Source organism: Gossypium arboreum, chromosome 12, assembly GCF_025698485.1.
Source record: "Gossypium arboreum isolate Shixiya-1 chromosome 12, ASM2569848v2, whole genome shotgun sequence".
Taxonomy (NCBI): Eukaryota; Viridiplantae; Streptophyta; class Magnoliopsida; order Malvales; family Malvaceae; genus Gossypium; species Gossypium arboreum.
In genome coordinates this window covers 115,729,951-115,754,120 of record NC_069081.1, presented here as the reverse complement: position 1 = coordinate 115,754,120, position 24,170 = coordinate 115,729,951, and the positions used below count along the sequence as shown (strand labels likewise).

The 24,170-nt window shown below is 31.1% G+C and overlaps 2 protein-coding genes and 2 long non-coding RNA genes across 9 annotated transcripts; 2 read left to right on the top strand and 2 right to left on the bottom strand.

Moving 5' to 3' along the window:
- Nucleotides 1-2,906: 2,906 nt before the first annotated feature.
- On the bottom strand, nucleotides 2,907-3,979 carry LOC128285180 (uncharacterized). Its single transcript, XR_008275619.1, has 2 exons — nucleotides 3,904-3,979; nucleotides 2,907-3,135 (listed from the first exon to the last, which is right to left on the bottom strand). It is a non-coding gene; the product is annotated as an uncharacterized LOC128285180 (long non-coding RNA).
- A 3,911-nt stretch (nucleotides 3,980-7,890) lies between these two features.
- On the top strand, nucleotides 7,891-9,258 carry LOC108473091 (uncharacterized). Its single transcript, XM_017774653.2, has 4 exons — nucleotides 7,891-8,475; nucleotides 8,567-8,701; nucleotides 8,793-8,921; nucleotides 9,029-9,258. Exons 1-4 carry the CDS (start codon nucleotides 8,071-8,073, stop codon nucleotides 9,125-9,127), a joined length of 768 nt encoding a protein of 255 aa, XP_017630142.1. The 5' UTR covers nucleotides 7,891-8,070; the 3' UTR covers nucleotides 9,128-9,258.
- A 6,145-nt stretch (nucleotides 9,259-15,403) lies between these two features.
- LOC108471384 (serine/arginine-rich splicing factor SR45a-like) lies at nucleotides 15,404-18,046 on the top strand. 6 transcript variants are annotated; one of them, XM_017773012.2, is made up of 6 exons: nucleotides 15,404-15,550; nucleotides 16,071-16,130; nucleotides 16,237-16,348; nucleotides 16,591-16,740; nucleotides 17,459-17,522; nucleotides 17,637-18,046. In XM_017773012.2, the coding sequence occupies exons 4-6, from the start codon at nucleotides 16,657-16,659 to the stop codon at nucleotides 17,819-17,821; spliced, it is 333 nt and encodes a 110-aa protein (XP_017628501.2). In that variant the 5' UTR covers nucleotides 15,404-15,550; nucleotides 16,071-16,130; nucleotides 16,237-16,348; nucleotides 16,591-16,656; the 3' UTR covers nucleotides 17,822-18,046. The 6 variants fall into 6 exon arrangements, with proteins under 6 accessions (XP_017628501.2, XP_052878412.1, XP_052878411.1 ...); XM_053022452.1 differs by lacking the exon at nucleotides 16,071-16,130 and having other exon boundaries at nucleotides 15,413-15,550; nucleotides 17,459-17,504; XM_053022451.1 differs by lacking the exon at nucleotides 16,071-16,130 and having other exon boundaries at nucleotides 15,417-15,550.
- A 4,354-nt stretch (nucleotides 18,047-22,400) lies between these two features.
- On the bottom strand, nucleotides 22,401-24,170 carry LOC128285142 (uncharacterized). The gene is made up of 2 exons (XR_008275560.1): nucleotides 24,095-24,170; nucleotides 22,401-22,771 (listed from the first exon to the last, which is right to left on the bottom strand). It is a non-coding gene; the product is annotated as an uncharacterized LOC128285142 (long non-coding RNA).

Sequence of the window (24,170 nt, the reverse complement as noted above, 5' to 3'; positions counted from 1 at the left end):
AAACTTTGTTGACATTCATCAGTCTACTCGAACTTTACATCTTTCTGCAATAATCTAGTCATTGGAGAAGCTATCATAGAGAATCCCTGTACAAATCTCCGATAATAACCAGCTAAACCCAAGAAACTTCTAACTTCAGATACATTCTTCGATGGACTCCAATTGACAATAGCTGAGATTTTACTTGGATCTACCCTGATGCCTTCGACAGATACAATGTGTCCAAGAAAACTCACTTCTCGAAGCCAAAATTCACATTTACTGAATTTAGCATACAACTGCTTCTCTCGTAGAATTTGCAACACAATTCTCAAATGTTCTGCATGTTCTTCTTCATCCCGAGAATAAACCAAAATATCATCAATGAATACTACTACAAATCTATCTAAGTACGGTCTAAATATCCGATTCATCAAATTCATGAATACTGCAGGTGCATTAGTTAGCCCAAACTGTATAACTAGAAACTCATAATGCCCGTACCTGGTTCTAAAGGCTGTTTTTGGCACATCTGACACCTTTACCCGTAACTGATAATAACCTGATCGAAGATCAATCTTTGAAAACATAGTAGCACCTTTCAGTTGATCAAATAAATCATCAATCTGGGGTAACGGGTACTTATTCTTTATGGTTACTTTATTAAGCTGCCGGTAGTCGATACACAATCTCAAAGACCCATCTTTCTTTTTCACAAACAGAACCGGAGCACCCCAAGGTGAATGACTCGGTCGAACAAAACCCCTGTCAACAAACTTTTGCAATTGTGTCTTTAACTCTTTTAATTCTATAGGAGCCATCCCAGATGCGAGCTATGGAGATCGGAGTAGTTCCGGAATCAAATCTATAGAAAATTCCACTTCTCTTTCGGTGGCAATCCGGTAATTCTTCCGAAACACATCGAAAATTCACATACCATCGAACCGCACGTATCTTTGACTCGAGATACCTTGGTGTCGAGTACATAAGCCAAGTAAGCATCATACCCTTTTTGACATACCTCATGTCGCCATTATCGAAATCATATCGATAACCCTCCATACGATCAGATTTAACCCGGAGCAACTCACCATTCTGACATTTTAACACAATATATTTTTGTTTACAATTTACTACCGCATTATGCTAGGTTAACCAATCCATACCCAATATCACGTCAAATTCATCAAATGGCAGTAACATCAAATCAGCCGGGAAACAATAACCTCTTACCATTAGTGGACAATTTTTACAAATTTTATCCACTAACACAGACTGGCCCAGGGGGTTCGAGACTTTAACCACAAATTCAGTAGGTTCAACAGATAAATTTTTAACAATTGCAAGTTTAACACATATATATGAATGCGTAGAACCAGGATCAATCAATGCAGTAATATCAGTATCAAGTAAAGAAAATGTACCAAGACTAACATCGGTCTCTTGAAGCATCTTCTCTGGCACGAATGGCATATGTCCTAGCAGGTGCTCGTACCTCAGGCCGACCTATAGTATCTTTTGTAGCTCATCGACTACCACTGACATTACCGGATGGTCGAGGTGGTCTGCCCCTCGAAACTAGATTACTCGGCTTCGATATATGTTCAACTTCTTTTTCAACCCTTTCTGGACAATCTCTGAGGAAATGGTCAAAAGAACCACATCGGTAACAATCCCCACTCTTAAATCGGCATTCACCAAAATGAGCTTTATTACAGTACTAGCATCTCGGTTTAGGAGTGCCAACACTGCCAACACTGGTCACTGATGGAGTAGAAGGCCTTGGATTAGTGCGTTGAGAACCTCGTTCTTTGCCCGAATACCTAATGGCTGAAGTAGAACGATCCTGATATTTCTTCAATTTCTTTGAAGCAGAAAACTGGGATTTTCCCATCGGTCTTTTACTAAAAATTCAAGCTTCCCTTTCAGCCTGTTTCTTTTCTTTGCTCAATTCTTCTGCTTTATAAGCTCTCTCTGCCAATGTAGCAAACTCTCGAATTTCAAGAATTCCGATCAGTAACTTAATGTCTTCATTCAACCCTTTTTCGAATCGTTTGCACATTTCAACTTCTGACTGTACCCATTCTCGAGCATATTTACTCAATCGAACAAATTCTCTTTCATATTGAATCTTGATCTATTGCCTGTTTTAGCTCAAGAAATTCTTTTCTTTTCGGTCAAGGAACCTCTGGTGATATATATTTTTTGAACTCGATTCGAAAGAATTCCCATGTAATTTCTTCTTTCAAACAACTGAAGCTTTAGTATTCCACCAATGGTAAGTTGTATCTTTTAGCGGTGAGACGGCACATTTGGACATTCTTCGGTGTACAAGATAATTCTTCCGAACCCGAGTAGTATTTTCTAACCGAATTCAGCCGTTCGAAATCATCATCAATCTTTGCTCAAATTCTTGACCCCATATTTTGAATTTTATCTCTGGAGCTTTCCTTTTACGTGATTCAAGACTGTACCTTGTGGGACCTCCGGAACCTGTGAAGGAGCAGGAGGGGGAGCTTGAACTTGCTGCACTACAGGGTTAGTTCTTAAGTATTGATTAAACCATTCATTCATCATTTGAAAGAAGGTTGTTTTGCCTCCTCCCTCGACCCTCTTTCTGGGCCTTCTCTGCTAGTTTCTTCTTTTTGTACTGAAGCCGGAGCATGACTCCCAGCTTCCTCAGATTGAGCTCGGTGGGATGACATTACTATAAGAAAAACACATTTTAAATGGTCGGAGATATCACACTATCAATAATAATTTAAATGGCATGTATAGCTAATCCAGATTTACTACATCGGTCCTAGAACCGACTAAACCGTAGCTCTGATACCAATAAATGTAATACCCCTACCCGTATTCATTGCCGGAATAAGGTACGAGGCATTACCAGAGTTTACGAATTATTTTTTTTTTTCAATTCAACATATTTTCATGATAGATTCATGCATTTATATAAGATAACGTCATCACATATCTATAACCAGGTTTGTTAACCATACTAATGGCTAACTTTACATTCATTTCACGTTAACATTTACTTTGTTAGCTTATACATGCCATTGATTTCCAAAATAAAGTTTCTTTATATACCGAAATCCTGAGGTTGACAGTGTGATGTGTCTCAGACCAAATCCGACCTCCGAGCTCTTAACACTACAAAACAGGGAAAAAGGAAACGGGGTAAGCACTTTGTGCTTAGTAAGCTCATGTAACAAGAATTATACTTACCTAATATTTTCAATACAATATAATAAACATTCATATATCCATTCAATGCATTATTACCCTAACATGCACAAACTCAACATTCAAGTTAGTACAATAATTTCCATGTATCAATAATATATATATATATATATATATACCATGATTGATGTACTCATCAATACCATGATTTTCATTCCCTTATTATTTTTTATATTTATCCCGTTGAATTTATCGAAATTTCGATGGATTTTCAGAGGTACACATTTATTGTACAATTCCGGGTCCGTCAATTCATATTCATGTGCGCACATTTCCATTTCAGAGAGCACACTCCCGCGAACCTCAAGCTTGCAGTGGGATTACCAGTCCAGGCTAAATCTCCTGCAACGACAATTACTCTAATGAGCTTGGATCTGAATTACCAGTCCAGGCTAAATTCAGATCCTAATTCGGATTACCCGTCCGGCTAAATCCATTTTACACATATTCTTCGGAGGGCTATATCAGATAGGATCACCCGTCCGGCTAGATCCTTTTTACCGTCAATTCCTTTTCAGAGATCCATCGAATTTTCCTTTCATTCAACCGGGATTTCTTCCCATTTTATATATCAATGTTTCATAAATTTTCATACAATGAACATTCAAATCATATTCATATAAAAAACATGCATTTCAAGCATTTAAGAATATAATTCAAGTTACATGAACTTACCTTGATACTTGTTTGTAAACAGTAAAAATCTATTAATCCCGAACTTTTTCCTTTCCTCGATCTAGCTTCGTATTATTAGAAACACAAAAATTACAAGAAAAAGGCAAGGATTAACTCACTTGGTGCAAAAATTATGAAATACCAGCTTAGAGAACCCTCCTATGGCGTTTTTAGCTGCTGGAATTGAAGAGAAATCTAGATATTTCCTATTTAGTCCTAGTTTTATTTAGTTAATTTTACAATATTCCAATTTTACCCTTAATTTATCAATTTTTCTGCTGATTTCATACCCTTGCCGTCCAGCCCAAATAACTTTTGGGTCTAATTGCCTTTTATATCCTTTCTCATTAGACTAATAAGTTATTTAATCACTCTAGCAACTTTTACACCTATTACAATTCAGTCCTTTTCATTTAATTGACTACCCAAACATTAAAATTTCCTAACGAAATTTTAATACCACATTAATAACATTTCATAAATATTTATAAAATTATTTTGACTCAGTTTTACGAGATAGAGGTCCCGATACCTTATTTTACCCAATTTCTTCAATAATTTCTTTTTCTAACTAATCACTAAATTGATAAAATTTTTCTATCAATATTTTCATACGATTTTCCTATCATATAAATTTTCAAGCAAAAATATTGAAATAAATTTCTCTTTAAATCGGATTTGTGGTTCTGAAACCACTGTTCGATAACATTGAATTTACGCCATTACAGGGTCAGACACAACTAAAACTTTAGGCCCGTTTGCTAGGCTTGAGCTTAGCACGGCCAAAAAAATGGGCCTAAAATTTTGCCAAGCCCGACCCTAATAAAAATGCTAAAATCCAGGCTTGACCCAAATTACCATATTAATTTTATATAATTTTAAAATATATACATCAAAAATACTAAAAATATCAAAATAAATATTTCCTAATAAATTGAAAATAAATTTTAAAAATATGTATACTTAAATAACACTAATATAGATGCAACTTAACAAGCAAATATCTCTAAAGTAATAACAAAATTAACAAATGTCTTTAAAATAATAACAAAATTAACAATAAAATAAGTTTTATACAATATCCAAACAATAACAACAAAATAGTAGCAACATAATAGTAAAATGGTAGCAAAATAGAGAGAAAACAACAAGAAAATAATATTTTAAAAAAAACATATTATATTTGTCCTTTAGTGAATTCGGGTCGAGTCGGGCTTGGCAAAAAATGCCTTACTTTAGGCGCAGCCCGTTTTTTAAAACAGGCCTTATTTTTTGTCCAAGCCCATTTTTCGAGCCTATATTTTTGCCTAAGCCCTCTCACATTTTAGGCGGGCTTTTGGGCTGAGCCGGGTGGCTCGACCCATGAGCAGGTCTAATGTCAGCAAAGTTAACAAAAATTAATTTTCTTATCCATTTTTGGGTGTTTTGACAAATAATGTAAGTTCAATGGCAAAAAGAGGCAAAAATTTAAATGAACGGTTAAATGACTTTTTTTTTGTAAAGTTTGAGGGCCAAATAAATCATTATGCCATGTACATTTGTGTTCTAAATTTTCATACATTTGTATCTATACTATTTATTAAGTCTTTTATTGAGTTAGTTTCACCCATCATTTGAGTTCCAATTCATTTAGAAAATTATCAAAAATATTTTTATTTGCAAAGTAAGTTATACGATTATGTGGGTGTTTTTGTTTTTTATATTTTATAAAATTAATAAAAAATTTAGATAATGAGATTTGGACAAAGGAATCAATGCATATAAACTTTTTTATTTATCATTTAAACTAAAGCAGTTTTAGTTTTCATTTGAAACTTTTATAAGAATATTTATGTTCTAAATTTATATATAAATATATATATATATATATATATATATATATATGAATAATGTTGTTAATTGAGTTAGTATCACAAGTCAACCGGTACCAACTCGATTAAGAAATTTTAAAAATGACATTCCGTATTTAAAGTAAATTATATTATTCGAGAGTATTTTAGACATACATTTGTGTTTTAAATACTTTCACAGCGTATGTAAAATAAATTTATCATACATCAATGTGGTTAGGAAGATTACGAAATGTCCTTCTACAATAAAATAAATTATATTATTTGAAGGCACTTTAATCTTTTTATTTAACAAAAACCAGTAAATATTAAAAATAAATATGATGAGATTTGAACTTACACCAGTTGAATTAATAACATCTAATATTTACCAGTCGACCAATTTTTATTTTTTAAGTTTTTCTACATTTTAAATTTAATATGCATAATTTATTATTTTCGTATTTATGTTTTAAATTTGTGATTTATATAATAAGATTTAAAGGGTATTTGAAAAGTATCATGATTTGAAATTTTGAATGATTTTGTTGATATTTTAACCTTGTATTGAGAATTAATGTCTAATTTTTAACCATCTAACTTTGTAAAAAATAGTTTTAGCTTTCTAATTATTTTTCATATTTCCTATTTTTTAACTTTGTATTATTTATCAAGTCACCTAAAAATGAATAGAAAAGTTAACGTGTTAATTTTGCTACCAGACATACACGTGGATTGACGCGTTGGTGTCGAGTTGGCTTGTGCCATAAACTCAATCACACACTTAAATAATAGTATATATATAAATAATGTACCCAAAACAATTTGTGTAATAAAATTGAAAAATATAAAAATATTATATTATAACTTTAGTTGAAGTGTTAAAGAAAATATTTTTAAATGTTGATGGCTTGGTTCAAATCTGAACACTTGTAATTTTTTAAATAAGAAAAAGGAGAAAAGTACCTCGTAATTGTATAACTTATTTAAAGTATGTAAATTTATTTTAGTAATTTTATTAATCGAGTTGGTGTTGAGTTGGCTGTGATATCATCTTAATCACACTTAAATAATAGTAAGTATAGATATTCAAATAATGTGAATGGACAATTTATGTAATAAAATTGAAATGTATAAAAATATTAAATAAAAATTTGTAAACATTGGTTGAAGTGATAAAAAGATTTATAAGATGTTGATGGCATGAGATCAAATCTCTAGATGTCTATTTTTTATGTTGATGTAATAATAATTTGATGTTTTGATTTGTATGGAGTTGTAGTTAAAGTTATTGTCACTTTATAAATTATTGGTAATTTTACATTTTGGTCACTTAATTTTAAAAAGTTACAAAATGGTCACTAAACTATTTAAAAAATTTTATTCAAGTCATTGAACTATTCGAAAATTTTTATTTAAATCATGAGGTTGTTAAGTTTTTTTTTTTTTTTTGTAAAAGTTTAAGTAGTGAGCTCCAAGGATCATTCGACGATTAGTATTCATCGACGAGTAAAAGAACAAATCTTATATCCAAATCAATCTGATAGTTATGGTTGGAGATCGAAGAAGAAAGCTGTTGAATTTTGGTTTGCCGATTTGTGACGCTCAAAGTTGTTTCATGAAAATAAAATGAAGTGTAAAAGAGAAAGGAAAGAAAATCTTTTGATTGTTGCAAGCGTTATGAACAAAAAAGGTCATACAACAACGACTTTAACAATCCAATGACTTAAATGACAACATTTGAATAATTCAATAATCATTTTATAACTTTTTGAAGTTGAGTGACTAAAATATAAACTTACTGATATTTTAGTAACCTTGATGGCAATTTTTCCTTAAAATATTTGTCTTCGAACTTTTGATAATCTGATTATCATCAAACTGATTATTTTGGAGGCAGGGAGCTTACTTACTGCCTTAGACGACAATGGTTTGGGCCTTGGGGCATTCGGCAAGGGTACACCTTGATCTTGTTATAGTCTCCTTTTGCCCGAAACATAGCTTCAACTTGGGCCACATTTACGTCTAGTTTCCCAACATGTTCGAATAAAGGGTTCGTTCGTATATTAGATTAACGTCTCAAAATTCTACACATACATATATTCCATCTCCAGTCCTACATATAAATGCTGTTGTTCCAAGGGCGAGACCCGAGACCCTTTGTCTTGTTCTTCCATGTAATAATGTCGAAGACGTTAATAAACAAACTCAGTGCCTGAGCCTTGTCACCTTATGCATTCTGGCCGTTTCTTGGCCGAACAGAAAAATAAGTAAAATCAACCCAAAACTTTCCTTTATTTTTCCTCTTTGCTCTGTTTTTGGTTTCTACAGTAAAGAAATGGTTTCCACTGATACCATTGATTATCACTCATTGTTTGATCTTCCTTCCTTTCCTCTCAACGATTCTTCATTAGATTATAATAATCTTCAAGCCTTATTGAACAATAAACAAACCCCAGAAGAAAACCCAGTTGTTGATCATCAACCCACTTGCCAAAACCAATTACTTGGAACCCAGTTCCAGTCTTGTTTGTCATTTGGTCCGAATTTGGAACAGGGGTATGAAGAAAGTTTCAACAACTTGAATGGCTTTGAACTTAAAAATGAAGAATGTCAAGAGGTAACAAAGTACTTGCGAAGAAACTTTTCATTTCAACCTTGTTTTGATCCTCTCGTGGCGTCAGAGAATTTTCAAGGTCAAGCTTTGAGCATGCCCCAAAACACCTGCAATGGAGATTTAGAGGTTTGTTACTTCGTTTTGTTCCCTGTTTCTTGCTCTGTTTTTTTTTTTTTCCTAATGGGGATTGATTCTTGTTTTGTTCCTTTGGCTTTAGAATATGAACCAAAAGTCATATGAGGAAGCACAAACACCCTTTAAAGTAGGACGTTACAACCCAGAAGAGAGACAAGAAAGGATTTCCAAGTACAGAGCAAAGCGCAATCAAAGGAACTTCAACAAAACAATTAAGGTTTTGATTTATTTAGAGACCACATTAATTGGATCCATTGTGTTTTAAAAACCCTTCTAAACGTGGTTTGGTTTTATGTTTGATGTTAAAGTATGCATGCCGCAAAACACTAGCCGACAGCCGTCCTCGTATACGTGGCAGATTCGCACGCAACGATGAAGCTATTGAGATTCCCAAAGCTGCATGTTCAACCAGAGATGAAGAGGAAGATGATTTATGGGTACTTCTAATACACCATTAAAACGATTTTTACTTAATATATTTTGGATACTAAAAGTGCATGTAAAATGTAAATATCTCATTTTTTTTTATTGCTTCATTTTGCAGGTATTGCATGAGGTTGAAGATGATGAAACACTAGCAAGAGGAGATTTTATGAACAGTTTCTGTCAAAATCAATTTCAATACCACCATGGCTACTTCTGATAGTGTGGGAAAAAACCTTAGTTTTTTTAGCCTTCTAGTATCTTTAGGATAATCGCCATGGCTACCATTTTAGAGTAAGAAATAATTGTAATTTCTAATTAGTGTGAATAACTGCAGCCATTATATTGAGTTTGAAATATTTTTACATATTATCAAAAGCATTTTCATCCCCAATACTCGAACTTAATATCTTAAAAACTTAATAATTCATATTTAATATTATTATATGATAACATATTTTATGTGAAGTGCCCATAATCAATAACACTTTGAAAGGTTTGAATAATATATATGTATATTTAATGATCATGTCAAGCATCTTCACTTGTTGAATTGGATCCATTACTTTAAAAAAATTGGAAGATAAAATATGGGGGTCAAACATATGTTGGTGGTTGAAAATCTGTTTAATTAATGAACTTGTTCAAGTTAACTGGCTTGGTAAATTGTGTTAGAATTTAATACCAGAATATTGAACATGTTGATCAAAAGTCTCAAATTCCATGTGTTCCTCTGGTTTAAAGGTGCATTTGGTTTTTTTAAGCCTTATTATGGAACATTTTATAACAACTTGAAGAGAACTTGATTAATCTTTACCAACTCCTATCAAAATCAATACAGAAACTGTTCTGCAACTTGCAAACTTTTCTTCTTCTTTTTTTACTATAAAAAAGAATTACAGTGATCGGTTACCAAAAAGGGTAATCTTCATTGGAATATGTCACTTGCCAGTAGGTTTTTTTAGGAGGGTTTATGCTACATTTTTTGTCTAAATGTTTGGTTAAAGAGAAATGGTATCTTCCCTTTTCTATGTATATTTATGCCCTTCAATGTTCATCACAGAATGTTGAATTGTTCACACAAACAAAAAGGGTTGTTCACCAACATAAAAATGCCCTTATATAAATCCATAACAGTATAGGATAGAAGAAGAAATTCCAGACGTGAAACTTCGAATTTTAAATCCATTGGATGTTATATCTTAGAGGTGCTAACATGAAAGAAGATTCGAGCCTAAAAGTACTCCGAAAGTCCTTGTATTATGAGTTGGATTTTTTTTTGTCTCTTTTTATTAAAAAACGCTAGATCAAAAAATAAACTGATCATTTTTGTTAAAAATATCATTCATTTTCATCGTTAAAAATAGTTCTTATATGTCAATATGAGGTACATATGCCATGTCACATATAACTATTTGATTATTCCGTTAATTACTCTAATTTTTAATAATAAAATAATTGAAATTTTTAACAAAAATATCAATTTATTTTTAATCTAATGTACATAAACTAATTTACTATTTTTAATAAAGAATATGAAATACAATCTAATGAATGAGACAGGAAAGGAAACAAAGTAATTAAGAAGGAAAAAACCTTTAAAAAAAGGCAATGAAAAGGAAAGGCAAATATATTTTCCTGAATAGAAAAAAAAAAACAGAACTTAAAAATATCTTTCAATAAAATAACAGTCAAAGCAATTTCCAAGTCCAAGGGTAGAGGATTAGTTTATATTATCAAATGCTTTTAACTCTATTTAGTGTAGTCAAATCCAGGGTCTATAATGATTTAGCCTATGGAAAAGCCTTTGATGATTGTAATTCATATGGAGGGTCTGAAATTCAAGGCTGTAAATGATATTTATAGTTCAAGAACTTTAACCTAATGCTTATAGTTATATCTGGAATTTATACCTCTGCATTTTATATTTTGAAAAATGGGAATTCAAAGAGAATTAGACTGGTTGGCAATGGCAGCTTGCAGCTCCTTGTATCAGAAGCTAGAAATTAAACTATAATCTTCTTATTTTTAAAGTCATCAAAAGGGCAATGGCTTCTTTTTTCTTAGAACTTCAATAAAGGTTCTTCCATAGCGCTGCTAATTCAAAGATGAAACTAACAGTACCAAATTCTAAAACAACCGATAAAAATAAGGGTAAATTACATTAATAATCATCTAATTATTAGTATTTTTTTTGTCACAATCTGATTAAGAATGATAATTTTTAAAATTAGCGTAATAGTAATTTTAACCCTCAACATTTATATATTGTATCAATTTAGCTTTGATTCTAAAATATCTAACCTCAACACTTACACATGGTGTAATTAGGTAATTTTTGTAATTTTGCTTTTTTTGAAAAAGTAATTCTTTGAAATATTGTCAAAATGAAATTTTACATTATTTTTCATTTTCTACTAAGCCACATACTTATACTAATACATTGTATGTTAACCGCTGTTAACAGAAAGGCTAACAATCAAAACAAACTAATTACAGCTACTTACAATATACTCTAACTCTTTTTGACCTTTACACCTAAAAACTAAAAGAAAAATTTATCAATTAAATTTAATTGAAAATATATAAAAATAGAACACCCAAAAATCCAATAAATATTTTTTATCTTTTCTCATTCTTTTAAAATTAAACCTCAATGTTATAAAGAAAAGCAAAAAAAAAAAGACAACATTACAGAATGTGTAAATGTTTAAGGTTAATTTTTTTAAAAAAATCAAGACTAAATTGACATTATTTATAAATGTTGAATGTTAAAGTTGCTATCATGCCGATTTTAAAAGCTACTACTATTAGCCTGTCGGTGATCAAAAAAGACAAAATTGATAATTGGATAACTATTTTATAACTTTTCATAATTAAGTGACAAAAAAATACTAATAGATTAACTGACCATTTTATAATTTTTTATAATTAGTGATAAAAAAGAGATTTATTAATATTTTAGTAATTCCGTGTAATTTACCCTAAAAATTAATAAAGCTGAAGATCTCTGCTTTCCCGCAAAAGTACATTGAGTTATTACTGACTTTTAATACCCTTTAAGATCTTTAGTTTCACCTGCTCAACTAGAGAACGACAAGTATTTAGGATTTATGATCAAACATTTTCTTGCAGGATTAAAAAAAAATGAATGAGAGACCAGATAGACCACCCACATTAATGGGGGGAGGAAAACACCAAAAAAATAAAATAAAATCATAATAATATATAGTTTATATATAGGGAGAGAGGCACTAAAAAGGAGAAGATTCTATGCACACTTTGACCAACTCAATATTGGAGAAAAAAAGATTCTTAAAAGCCACTTCTTCAATATCATATCATTGCATTGCAGGCTATAGTTATTTAGATGATTGGTTTGTGGACTTATTAGAAACTTTAAACACACACACAAAAAAAAGGAACTTCTTTCTTTTGGGATGCTGAGAATAGAATCAAATGGCCCTAAATATGCAGAAAAGGGCTTTTGTTGGCTACATATATACTTATTTGCCACAACTATTAAATATATTAGCATATCATAAGTATGCACATGAATGGGATATGATTGGTTGAATGGACCAACCCTTTTCATTTTACTTTACAAGATATCATGCCAGTGATAATGAAAGTAACTTTGGGTAAACAACATAAATATTCAGAAAAAATAAGGGTAAACTACTTTGCTAGACATTCAACTGTTTGGTAAGTTTCTTTATTTTTGAGTTATTTAATTATAAAAATTATAAAATAATTATCTAATTATTTGATTTTTCTTTTTGATCATTAGCAGATGGAAAATGAGTTGGTAGCTTTTAAAATATTAGTCTAATAATAACTTTATCCCTCAACATTTATATATTGTGTAATTTGATCCTTTTCAGTTTTATTTTTCTTTGAAACAATTTTTAGAATTAATACTAAATTGACACAATGTATAAATGTTAAGGATTAAAATTGTTATTATGTCAATTTTAAAAGTTGTCATCTTTTATTAATCTTTGAAGAACAAGTGACTAAAAAAGACAGAATTGAATAATTGAGCGTAAAAAAAAAATTTACCAATAGTTGAAGACTACCAATGTAGTTTATATAAAAAGTAAAGATATTAAAGGCTTAAACCAAAACTCCCTGCCATTGTTGCTGTAATTAGTATGGAACTCAAACAATGGCATCTTTGGGTGATTTCTCCCCACTTTACTGCCTATTAAAGTGTTTACAGTCTCTTGATGTTTCCCCTACAAATGGAAGATGTTGGCTCTTGGGTGATGGTGTTTTTAATAATTTGTTTTATAATATTACTTCCCTTTTTTACCTTGACTGAACTGATGTTTATTTCCTGTTTTTTCTCTGCTATAAAGAATCAGAACCCTACTTTACCACTTTGCTTTGTCTTTTATTCCTTTTGTTGGGTGATGTGTTATAATGCCACCTAGTCCTGGTTGCTTAATAAACTCAATAATTTTTCAAGAAAATGAAGAGGGAAATTTCTCAGATTTGCCTTTTTCATGACTTGATGATGAAGTAAGTTTTTTCTAATGAAAATATACTCATATTAAACGTATACTCGTACACAAGATTCGCTTTTGCTTTTTTTTTTGCTTTTCTATGACTAAAACAGCAAATAGAAGGTAAGGAGAGAGATTCATGCTACAAGGGGAATGTCGCTAAAAAAGTAGTCAAATGCTAGAGAGACCCTAGCTAGGTATTGGTAATGGTTGGGAAGTGAAACTAATAGTATATTGAAGAGTGGAAGAATCCCATAAATTCTCTTTTATATACGTCAAAAGATTCAAAAGTGGTGTTGGTGAGGATGGGGTCTCTTACCAACTTCCATTTTCATGTCTCACTACAAACCTTTCCTGCTATCAATTTGAGCTGTGAACCAAACACAACTGCTGATATGCTCTGGGATGTAAAGCTTCTTTGTTAAAACTTGCTATTCGCCATTGTCTTGCATGTTCTTCAATGCCAATATTGTATATCATTCACCACTAGGAAATATCACTGTTCATCTATTTCAAACAAAAGTCCTTTCATTCTAAAACAAGAAAAGCCTTCTCCGTATACAGCAATACGAGTACTTGTTACAAACTATAACTATCTTTAAAAGTCGTCTCCTTAGTTAGAATTGTTTGATTTAGAATTGAAAGGGTTTGTTTTTGTTGAGTGTTTTTTATGTACTCATTAAAGCCAATTCCTATTTATATGTTACAGTTCCATGATTTGATATACTAAGATTAAGTAGGTCTTCATACAGGTCAACACGTATAGGTTAACATGTGTTTCTTGAATAAGGGTTTACCTGCATGGTGATACGAACACATGCAAGCGAACTACTTAGTGGCAAACTATATATCAACGAGCTATACATGCTGGTTTGGTTGTGGGTTGGTATGAAAGCTGTGCCGGTCTAAGAATTGAGTAGAGGTGAATACCATAACAGTTTTAATCACACATAAGCATATGTAAAAAGATAATTTTAATGGTAAAAATGTCATAGTAGCAAAATAAAAATAAAAAAACTTTTGAAAGGCTTTGGTTTTTAGACACATTTCAATATCATTAAATTAAAGGTGGGTTCATTAAATATGATTTAATATTCAATTCCATACATAAAATTTGATTTTATTCAATGTAATACATAAATATTAATTTTAATTTGATTTTTACAAATCATTAACACTATACTCGATATAGTATATCATTTTATAGGTTTACTTTTTGCATATACAAAAATTTTTATTTACCTAACATGAAAATTATTGGATTTATTTATTTTAAATATTTATAAGTGAATCAAAATAAAATTTTAAATATATAATTAAAATAAATTAAAGTTTACATATAATATTACACGTTAAATCTAAGTTAATGTGTAAAATTGATATTTACTTCTATAATTAACATTGATTGTATCCAAAAACTATTGTTTGATTAATATGATTTCTTTTTTGCAATGTTGAGTTAAACTGAGTACCTTTTGTATTATATTTTATGTGATTAAAATATTATATTTGTATAAAACATTACATGTTAATAACTTATTTAATATGGATTTTAATACGTCGATATATTTATGTTGTGTTCATGCTATTTTTATATTGTGTATAATTATTTTTCATGTGTTTGTGTTGATATCTCAATTACATTTCGTATAAATTTATCATAATGATTTAATTGTTAAATTTAAATAAATAATCTACCAATTTTAAGGGCCAAGACCATTACCTAACCTTTTACTGAATACCTAAAATTATTCATAGCTCCTCCCTAACCTATAAATAAGAGAATAATGCGTTTCAGTGTATTCAAACTCACATTATTTTACATTAATAATAATATTCATGCCAATCAAGTTAAGGCTCAATTTAGAATACATTTCAACAAAGTAAAATTAAGCACAGTTCTTAGACGGGCTGGGCTTTGTTCAAGGCTGCAAAAAAAGCCCAAGTTTAATCATTAACGTATGCGATTTTTTTTTACTTTTAAGCTTTTTTTTCTTTCAATTTATGTACAAAAAGTGAGTTTTTTTTTTTTTTTAATGTAACCATTCATTTATGGATTCCCTTGTTTCTCAACATAGACCAGCCTACTGAGTTGGGGCATCTGAGTTGACTCAGCAATTCTCTCCGCATAATAGGTAAATCTTCAATTTTTATTCCTCTATTCCTTTATAATTTTAGATTTTGACTGTTTAGAGAGCCTCGCCAGTTTAGTAAAATATCGTTTTTTAAAGAAATAAATCTACTCTATTTCCAAGGATTTTCAGTGATTTTATTGTTATGAATCTGTGTTATGATTTTTATTTTTGCATGTTCTGAAAATTAAGATTCAAGAAGCAAAACTCATAAATTTTATGTAATTGATAGCGGAATCATGAATATTTTATTGTTTATCACTTAAAAGGCTGAAAACTATTATGTTTGGTTGCTGAGAAAATGACCGATAGTGAAGAAAATAATGAAAATAAATATAAAAAGAAAGGAATGTTTAAAATCATTGAGGTAAGGAAGTGAAAATTTTAGTGTTTAAAATCTTGAATTTGTCTTTTGCTGTATTGGCAGATGTCATATTCAAGGAAGGAAGGTCAGTTCCCCCCTTTTAGGTCATTTTGTTTTGATGTAAGTAAATTGAATTTTCCTTCAAACTGACACTTTCAGGTCGGTTTCTCCGGGAAGAAGACGTCAGCCTAGGTCTGGTAGGAGTCGCTCCAGGTCTAGGTATATGAAAGCTTAGTTATTTGTTTGTTTTAGTATATTAGTATCATGTATTATCTGCCTTTTACAGTTCAAATTGTTTGTAGTGATTTAGTTTTTATTGCCCCAGGAGCCGTGAATCTCAGGATGCATCCAATCCAGGAAATAACTTATATGTTACTGGGTTATCCACAAGAGTTACTGCCGGTGATCTCGAGAAGTATTTCGGCAATGAAGGAAAGGTATGGAGTGATTGTTTATGGAGACAACATGCTTTGTTCTTTCAAGTGCTTCAATTTCTTTTATGTCTCTCGATAAAGAGGTAATTTCGGGGTTGTGCTTCAAGTTGTAGTATGAACCATCAACCTTGTTTTCATTAAGAACCTCCATGGTAGTGGAAAAAAAAGTATAAATCAATATAACAAGAATTCCCTTAGGATCTTAAGTGAGTGGAGGATTTAGATCGGATGAATTTTTCTTCCAGGTTTTGGAGTGCCATCTAGTTACTGATCCACACACCAAAGAATCTCGTGGATTTGCTTTCGTGACCATGGAAACTGTTGAGGGTGCAGAGCGCTGCATCAAGTATCTGAATCGTTCAGTGCTTGAAGGCCGATTAATCACTGTGGAAAAGGTATTAATTTATACGAAGGATCGACTTGTTAGTCTATACCGAAGCTAAATCGTTTACATAGAATTTTATCTTAACTTCTGCTTTCTTCCGAAGTGTTGCCTGATAAATTTTGGCAGCAGGTCTTGTATGTGTAGCTTCATCGAAAACTAAGCTCTTAACAGTTCAACCTGTACCCTCTCACGACATGAGTTCTGCATCGACATTCCAAACTCATGGATTCAAACTCACTATTTTGCAGAAGGTTGCATGCCCTTTTTTCCTTTTCCACAACAGTAACAGTATCTGGAGAGGCTGTTTATTATTTTTCAATTTTGAAATACCCGCCTGACATGCATGTTTTCATCAATTTTTTTGGTCTTTTCTTGCTTGTTCCGTGAAGGTGAATATCCTATCTTATTCATTACAATAAAGATCTTGCATGCTTGTAATATTTTAGAAATTTTTTGTTGGTTATGTAAACCTCTTGTGTATGTCAATATCATGTAATGTAGGCAACTGTCTTTTATTTTCGGATAAGGGGAATGGTTTAGTGGTTGTCCAGGAATCAAACCCGAGATTGGTGTTAACTGAAGACTTAATATTTAAGTCCTCGCAACTCTACCCATGGTTCAGTCTACGTAGGGAACTTTTTTCACTTTGTGATGATAATAACTATTTTGAGTAAATCACCAGTTCTCGCTGTATCTGCTATATTTTAACTTTTGAGCTAACAATGCAGGCAAAAAGGTCCCGAGGAAGAACACCGACACCTGGGAGGTATCAAGGTGTGCGAGATAGAAGAGGTGGATACTAGTATTTTTTTTTTATTGCATTTTTTGGAAATTCTTTATGATGTTTTCAAGTTTCACCCTTGTCATTTATTCTTATATGTTAATCAACATGCCAAAATTACGCAGGACAAGGCCACAGACGGTCTCGTAGCTATTCACCTCGACAAAACAACAGATATTATCATTCAAGGGGTAGACGAGGGAGATCCCGTTCTCGTTCTCCATATGGTAGGAGAAGAGATGATCGTGACTTACATAGGAGGCGCAGAGAGCGCTCCTTGTCTGGTGATGGCGGTGGTCATCGTAGATGAGAAATTTCATTCTCCATATTGAGGGAGAAGTGATAAATATGACTTTATATAGGGAGGGCACGCTCAGAGGGCACTCCCTTGTGTGGGATCATTATGAATGTCACCCTTTTATCTCATCTATCTGAATGTTTATTATATTTATGATGTGCCCTAAACTTGGCTTTGTTTTTTGCAATTAGATATGAGTGATTCAAAGATGAAAAATAAAAAGGGTTTCTCCAAAAACCACTAGAGCATGTGAAAGTGTGATGAACATTTGGACTTTGATTTTGAGTGGACAGCAAGCAAAGCCTTTAACCAGTACTACTCCTTTTGCCTTTTGCTTTATTTAGTAGAACATGTTGGGATCGATTTTTGAGGGAAAATAACTTGACATATTGAGGTGAGACAAATGTGTCCAAGAATTTATTTCTGGAAGAAGTTAATGCAAACACACCACTCTTGGCTCTGCTTTGTAAAAATATCCATAAGCAAGTAAATTACTATGTTAGGCCCAGAAGGATTTTATTATTTTATAAAATTATTATGCCTGGTAAAAATTAAGTTATTACATTTATTTTAATTTTTTAAATCTAATATTCTTGAACGAGTGGAATATTACAAAGTTTGTGATCTATATGTAATTAAGATTAAATTTAAATGTATTTTGTTAGGTAATGAATTAAATTTGTAGGTAATATCTTTATCATATGAACCAGAAATGATGAATGATATTATGATTATTAATATAATAATATTATAAATAGTATATTAATTAAAGATAAAATGTATCCAAATTAAATTTGTTAAGAAACCCCAATTTAGAATTAAAAATTAAAAACAAAATTGAGGGCCAAAAGACAAAAAGAGCATGTAAGGTTAGGAATTAGGGTAATGGCCCACACTTTGGGAAAAAATCTGGAAGTGAACTCTGGTTGAAGGGCGGACTTCAAATCAATTTTTCAAATGTATTCATTTCAAAACTTCAAAAAAAAATTTATTTATTTGGATGAAAATAATAAAATCTTTCGAATTTTGTAAGAAAGTTCCAAGTGGACTTGCTTAAATACCGTATTTAAATCCTACCTGAAAAATAATTTTTCAAATTTGTTTTATAATTTCATTTCATTTAATTCTAAAATATATTTATTGAGGGAAGGTTGGATTTATTGTGAAAATTTTTAGAATATCGTTCGTCTGGAGTTAATAGACCTCTCAATAGTAGAGGTATTGTGTGTAGGTTGTTTATGTTTAGTTTCTCAAATTTGTCTTCTTACCAACTAATGTCATGTAAGGGTACGAATTTAAACCCTACTATGACCAAATAATCACATTTCTTTAGTAGGCGAGATGCTCCCACTCTGTGAGCCCATCGAAAACTCTTCGTAAAGTCGAGAAACAAACTCAAAGATAAAATTGAGCACAAACACCCTCGGCACAATACCTCCATCGTTAAGGGCTCTATTTGCTCCCAACATATGACATTTTAAATACATCTTTTAGAGTGAGTCTCACCTCCTCAAGTATTACCATGATTAAATATCCCCCACCAAGGTTAAGTGCTCACATTTCCTTGGTGGATGGGGTGCTCCCACTTTGTGAACATGTCGAGGTTTTTCGCGAAGTCTAGAGAGAAAACTCAAAAGATAAAATTGAGTATAGACACCCCATACACAATACCTCCATCGTTGAGGGTTAAACTTTCAACGAAAGACATTTCAAAGATTTTTTTTAAAACAAGTATGACTTCCCCAACAATATTTTTTTTATATTCTATGTTAGTGAAAGTACTTATATATTTATATTGTTTATTTTTAATACCTATGGTTTTTTTTTGGCTTAATACACACTTTAGTCCTTGAAGTATACCCTTTTTTCACTTTGATCCTTAAAGTAATTTTTGACCTACTTTAATCCTAATGGTATCAAATGCTCTCGGTTCAGTCCTTTTGATATTAAAAAAACTAGATAATCAATCATATGTTATCACATGTCATGTAAATTACATTGTTGTGACGTTATCATTCTAAAACCCTTTAAAATATTTAAAAATTATAAAAATTTATTAAACAATAGAAAAAATTATAAAATTATAGAATTGCAAAAAAATTAAAAATATAAAAATACTAAAATACATTTACTAGAGCTTGAATATGAGATCATTGTCATACAAGAATTATTTTATATTTCAATAATTGAAATTTATAGTTGATATATTTTTAGATGATAAATTTATTTAGCGAACTTAATTTATTTTAGTGATAATGGTAAATTTTCTTCATTTTAAAATATCTAATGTAATATTTGAATTTTTATCTTGCCTATCAATTTGTTACATCTCTCTATCATGTCAATTTCTGGCAAAATTTAAAACGTCAACCAACCAAATAATGCCACGACACATTGTGAGCCAATGAAGAAAAACAAAACAATCAAAAAGAGACTTACAAAAAAGTTTTACTTTTCCATTTTTTTAAAAGGTCAAAAGCAAAAATATATTAAATAATAATATTACTCAACAGTGATAACATATATATAGTTTATTTTAGAACCCAAAATAACATTATTATTTAATGCATTTATAATATAATTATTTTTTTCCATTGTTCATTTTTTAATCATGATACATATTTTATTTATCTTTTAGTGATTATTATTTACATTAATTATGTAAAATTAAAATATTATTATTAAAAATAAAAAATACATATATTTATGAACGTATTTAACCAAAATCTGGTATTTATACAAGTCTGTACAGGTGTAATAGTACCTAATAAAATATGTGACAGCTGGATCTCAAACACGTGTACTTCACATGCTTCTCCTTTTTCTGGAGCAACCGGTCATCGGCTTGGCTATGCATGGGAACAAAATCGGCGGCTTGGATATTAGATGTGCTAAACTAAATGACAAAGTTGCCCACTGTCAGAATAATCAGTTGAATCCTAGCCGTTAAAAATCGCTGTCGGACATCTTGTAAACAGCTCTAGGAATAAAGATATCCAGCAAATTAAAATTGCTTAATATTAGTATGCAAAACCCTCTCAATAAAAATATTTTTCAGTTTATATTTAATTGAAAATTCTTAAAATAAATTAATGTTATTTTTAAACGTAATAAATAGAACTTTTGGACAAACTTGTTAATTAAATTTGTGAATATACTTTACATATTTTTTATTATTATAGAGATTGGATTAAATTAATTTTAAAATTAATTTTAAATGAATAAATTTAATTTTTATTATATTATTAAAAAGAATCAAATAATACTAAAATAAACATAATTAACATTTATTGTTTAGAAAATGTAATTTATTGTATAATAAAGTTATATTTTAAAGTTTTTTACGGTTATGCAAATAAAATATCTAGTTTGAAATAAGAAAAGGGATGATGTCACATTGGTACATGTACTTTCATAAAACGTTTAATGTGATACTTGAATTATTAATATGTGTTCTATCATGGTACCTATACTTTCATAAAATGTCCAATGAGACACTTATACTTTGAAAATGTCCAATGTAGAGGTACCATGGTGACATTTTATGGAAGTTCATGTACCACATTGGACAATTTGTGGAAGTGGATGTGCCACGTTAGATATTTTATAAAAGTACAAGTAGCAAATATGACATCATCCCCAAAAAAAAAATAATTTTCATATCATTTTTTAAACAAAAAATTTTTAGCTTCATTACAATTTTATCTTATTTGGATTTTTTTAGCAATAGATGGATTAAATTGATACATTTAATGGTACGAAGACTAATTTGATTCAATCTTTGTAATAAAAGGACTTTGTAGGTACTTTTGTCACAGACCGCTGATCAATGTCCGTGATGGATGCATATTGGAACAACCCATTGAGATCCATTGATTAAATGAGACTCATTTGACCCACTTGAATTGGTCTGATTCATGTAACATATGGAGAAGTCCATTTATTTGAAGTTTTTATGGCCTAATGAAACATTTTAGTAAAGTAGAGCTACCATGATGAATATTGTAAATCTTAAGGGATAAGATTGTAACGCCCCGTACCCGAGACCGTCGCCGGAGTCGAACACGAGGTGTTAACAGACTTAATTCATTACTTAAACAGCTCAAACAATTTATTTTTAAAATTTTTAGTCAAGCTAGCAATCTGCGTCACAGTCGCTTAAAAATTCATATCTCGAGTTCCAAAACTCAAAATCCAATTCCATAAATTTTCCCTAAAACTAGACTCGTATATCTATTTACTAATTTTTTTCTAGAATTTTTGGTCTAGCAAATTAGTACAGTTTATTAGTTAAAGTCTCCCCTGTTTCAGGGTTCGATTGCTCTGACCTCTGTGTATTATGAATCAGATATCTCCTTGTACAGAGTTTCAATGACTATGCCGTTTGTTTCTAATAAAACTAGACTTAATAAGGAATCTGTACATATAAATCATGACTTATAATTATCTTTGAAAAATTTATGGTAAATTTCCAAAATCAGAACAGGGGATCCAGAAATCGCTCTAGACCTATTTCACAAAAATTTAAACATCTCATAAAATATAACTCATATACCTGTTTTGTTCCATCCATATGAAAATAGACTCATAATTCTTCAATTCCTTATTTTATTCATCATGTAATTGTATCTCTACTATTTTTAAAGATTTTTCAAACTCACATCACTGTTGCTGTCTGAATCTATTTTATGGTAAATTTTACCTATTTCATAGTTTCCATGGATTAGCTAGCAATTTAGCATACATAACACCAAATACGATCATGATTAGCCATTCCAATGGCTAATCATTACCAAGCATTTCCATACCACTCAATAACCATATCATAAGACCATATATACAAAATGATTATAATGCTATACATGCCATACTCAAAATATACAAGCCATTGTGCCAAGATGGTATACGGATAGTGTGAGTGTGCCTCCGACCGTTCCCGATTTCCGAGCTGGCTTGTCAACACTACAAGGAATGAAAATGAGGGAGTAAGCATAAATGCTTAGTAAGCTCACATGCAAATAACAAGTAACACAACTATATACGCAAACATAAAACATCATTTGCATAATCATCACCGAGACATTCAAATCACATTTTCATTTATCATCTTACCATATTGTTGTTATATCGAGTTTTCAACCCAAGGGTTAAGTACATACCTGTTCAAAGTATTCATTTCACAACACTTACCAATACGTCCCTTTCATCTCGAGTATTCCTCCATTTGAGTAGAATTTTACCCGTTGAACACATCGGAATATAATTCGGATACATAGAAAGTTTGCACATAAGTGCCACATATGTAGCCAAGCTACCATGTAACCCGCCCATAAGTGAACTCGGACTCAACTCAACGAGCTCGGATGCCTAGTTACATCTCTCGAACTCGGACTCAACTCAACGAGTTCGGACATTCGCATCCATAAGTGAACTCGGACTCAACTCAACGAGTTCAGATGCCCAAATATCCTAGTGACATGTCACTTGTATCCTAATCCATTCCTAAGGTTCAACGGGACCTTTTTCTCAATCACGTGTCTCAACCATCTTCTACGGAATGCCGTTACCGATACTCGGTAGTATTTCACATTTTCCAAGTATATCACATAATTTGACATATTAACAAACAATTATCACAGTATAATATTTCATAATAATTATCATATCATTTAAATAACATTAAAACATTTAAAATAATAACTATGTTACCAACATTTACATATGAACTTACCTCGTATGCGAAAATGGCTACTTTTACCATTTCATCCACAACTTGGTATTTTTCCCATTTTAGCCCAAATTTTAGTTTTCCTTGCTTTATAATTTAAAATATAGTCTAATTAGGACTCACATTATTCAAATTGACCCAAAATCATATTTTGGCAAAATTACAGTTTTGCCCCTAAACTTTCACATATTTACACTTTTGCCCCAAAGCTCTTAAATTAAATTTCAGCCTATTTTCTTATGTTTTATGACATGCTGATCATTTTTCCCTTCTATGGTAACATCAAATTCTCACTCTAACATGTACTTATGACTATTAGGTATTTTTACCGATTAAGCCCTTTTGCTCGTTTTCACTTAAAACCGAGTAGTAAAAGTTGTCTAACATAATTTAAAACCTCATATTCTATCATAAAACACCAAAATACACAAATTTCACCTATGGGTATTTTTCCAAATATGAACCTTCGGTTGAATTATTGCTAGCATAAGCTTAATCAAGCTACTAGGACTCTAAAAACGTAAAAATCATTAAAAACGAGGCTAGAACGGACTTACAATCGAGCTTGGAAGCTTGAAAAACCCTAGCCATGGTTTCTCCTTGCTATATTCGGCCATGGGGTTGAAGATGAGC

Excerpts from the sequence above, each read along its gene's own strand:
- LOC108473091 (XM_017774653.2), top strand. The coding sequence starts at position 8,071 with ATGGTTTCCACTGATACCATTGATTATCACTCATTGTTTGATCTTCCT. Across the intron at positions 8,702-8,792 it reads ACTTCAACAAAACAATTAAG|TATGCATGCCGCAAAACACT; the intron begins GTTTTGATTTAT and ends TTGATGTTAAAG. Across the intron at positions 8,922-9,028 it reads AAGAGGAAGATGATTTATGG|GTATTGCATGAGGTTGAAGA; the intron begins GTACTTCTAATA and ends TTCATTTTGCAG.
- LOC108471384 (XM_017773012.2), top strand. The coding sequence starts at position 16,657 with ATGGAAACTGTTGAGGGTGCAGAGCGCTGCATCAAGTATCTGAATCGT. Across the intron at positions 16,741-17,458 it reads GATTAATCACTGTGGAAAAG|GCAAAAAGGTCCCGAGGAAG; the intron begins GTATTAATTTAT and ends CTAACAATGCAG. Across the intron at positions 17,523-17,636 it reads AGGTGTGCGAGATAGAAGAG|GACAAGGCCACAGACGGTCT; the intron begins GTGGATACTAGT and ends AAAATTACGCAG.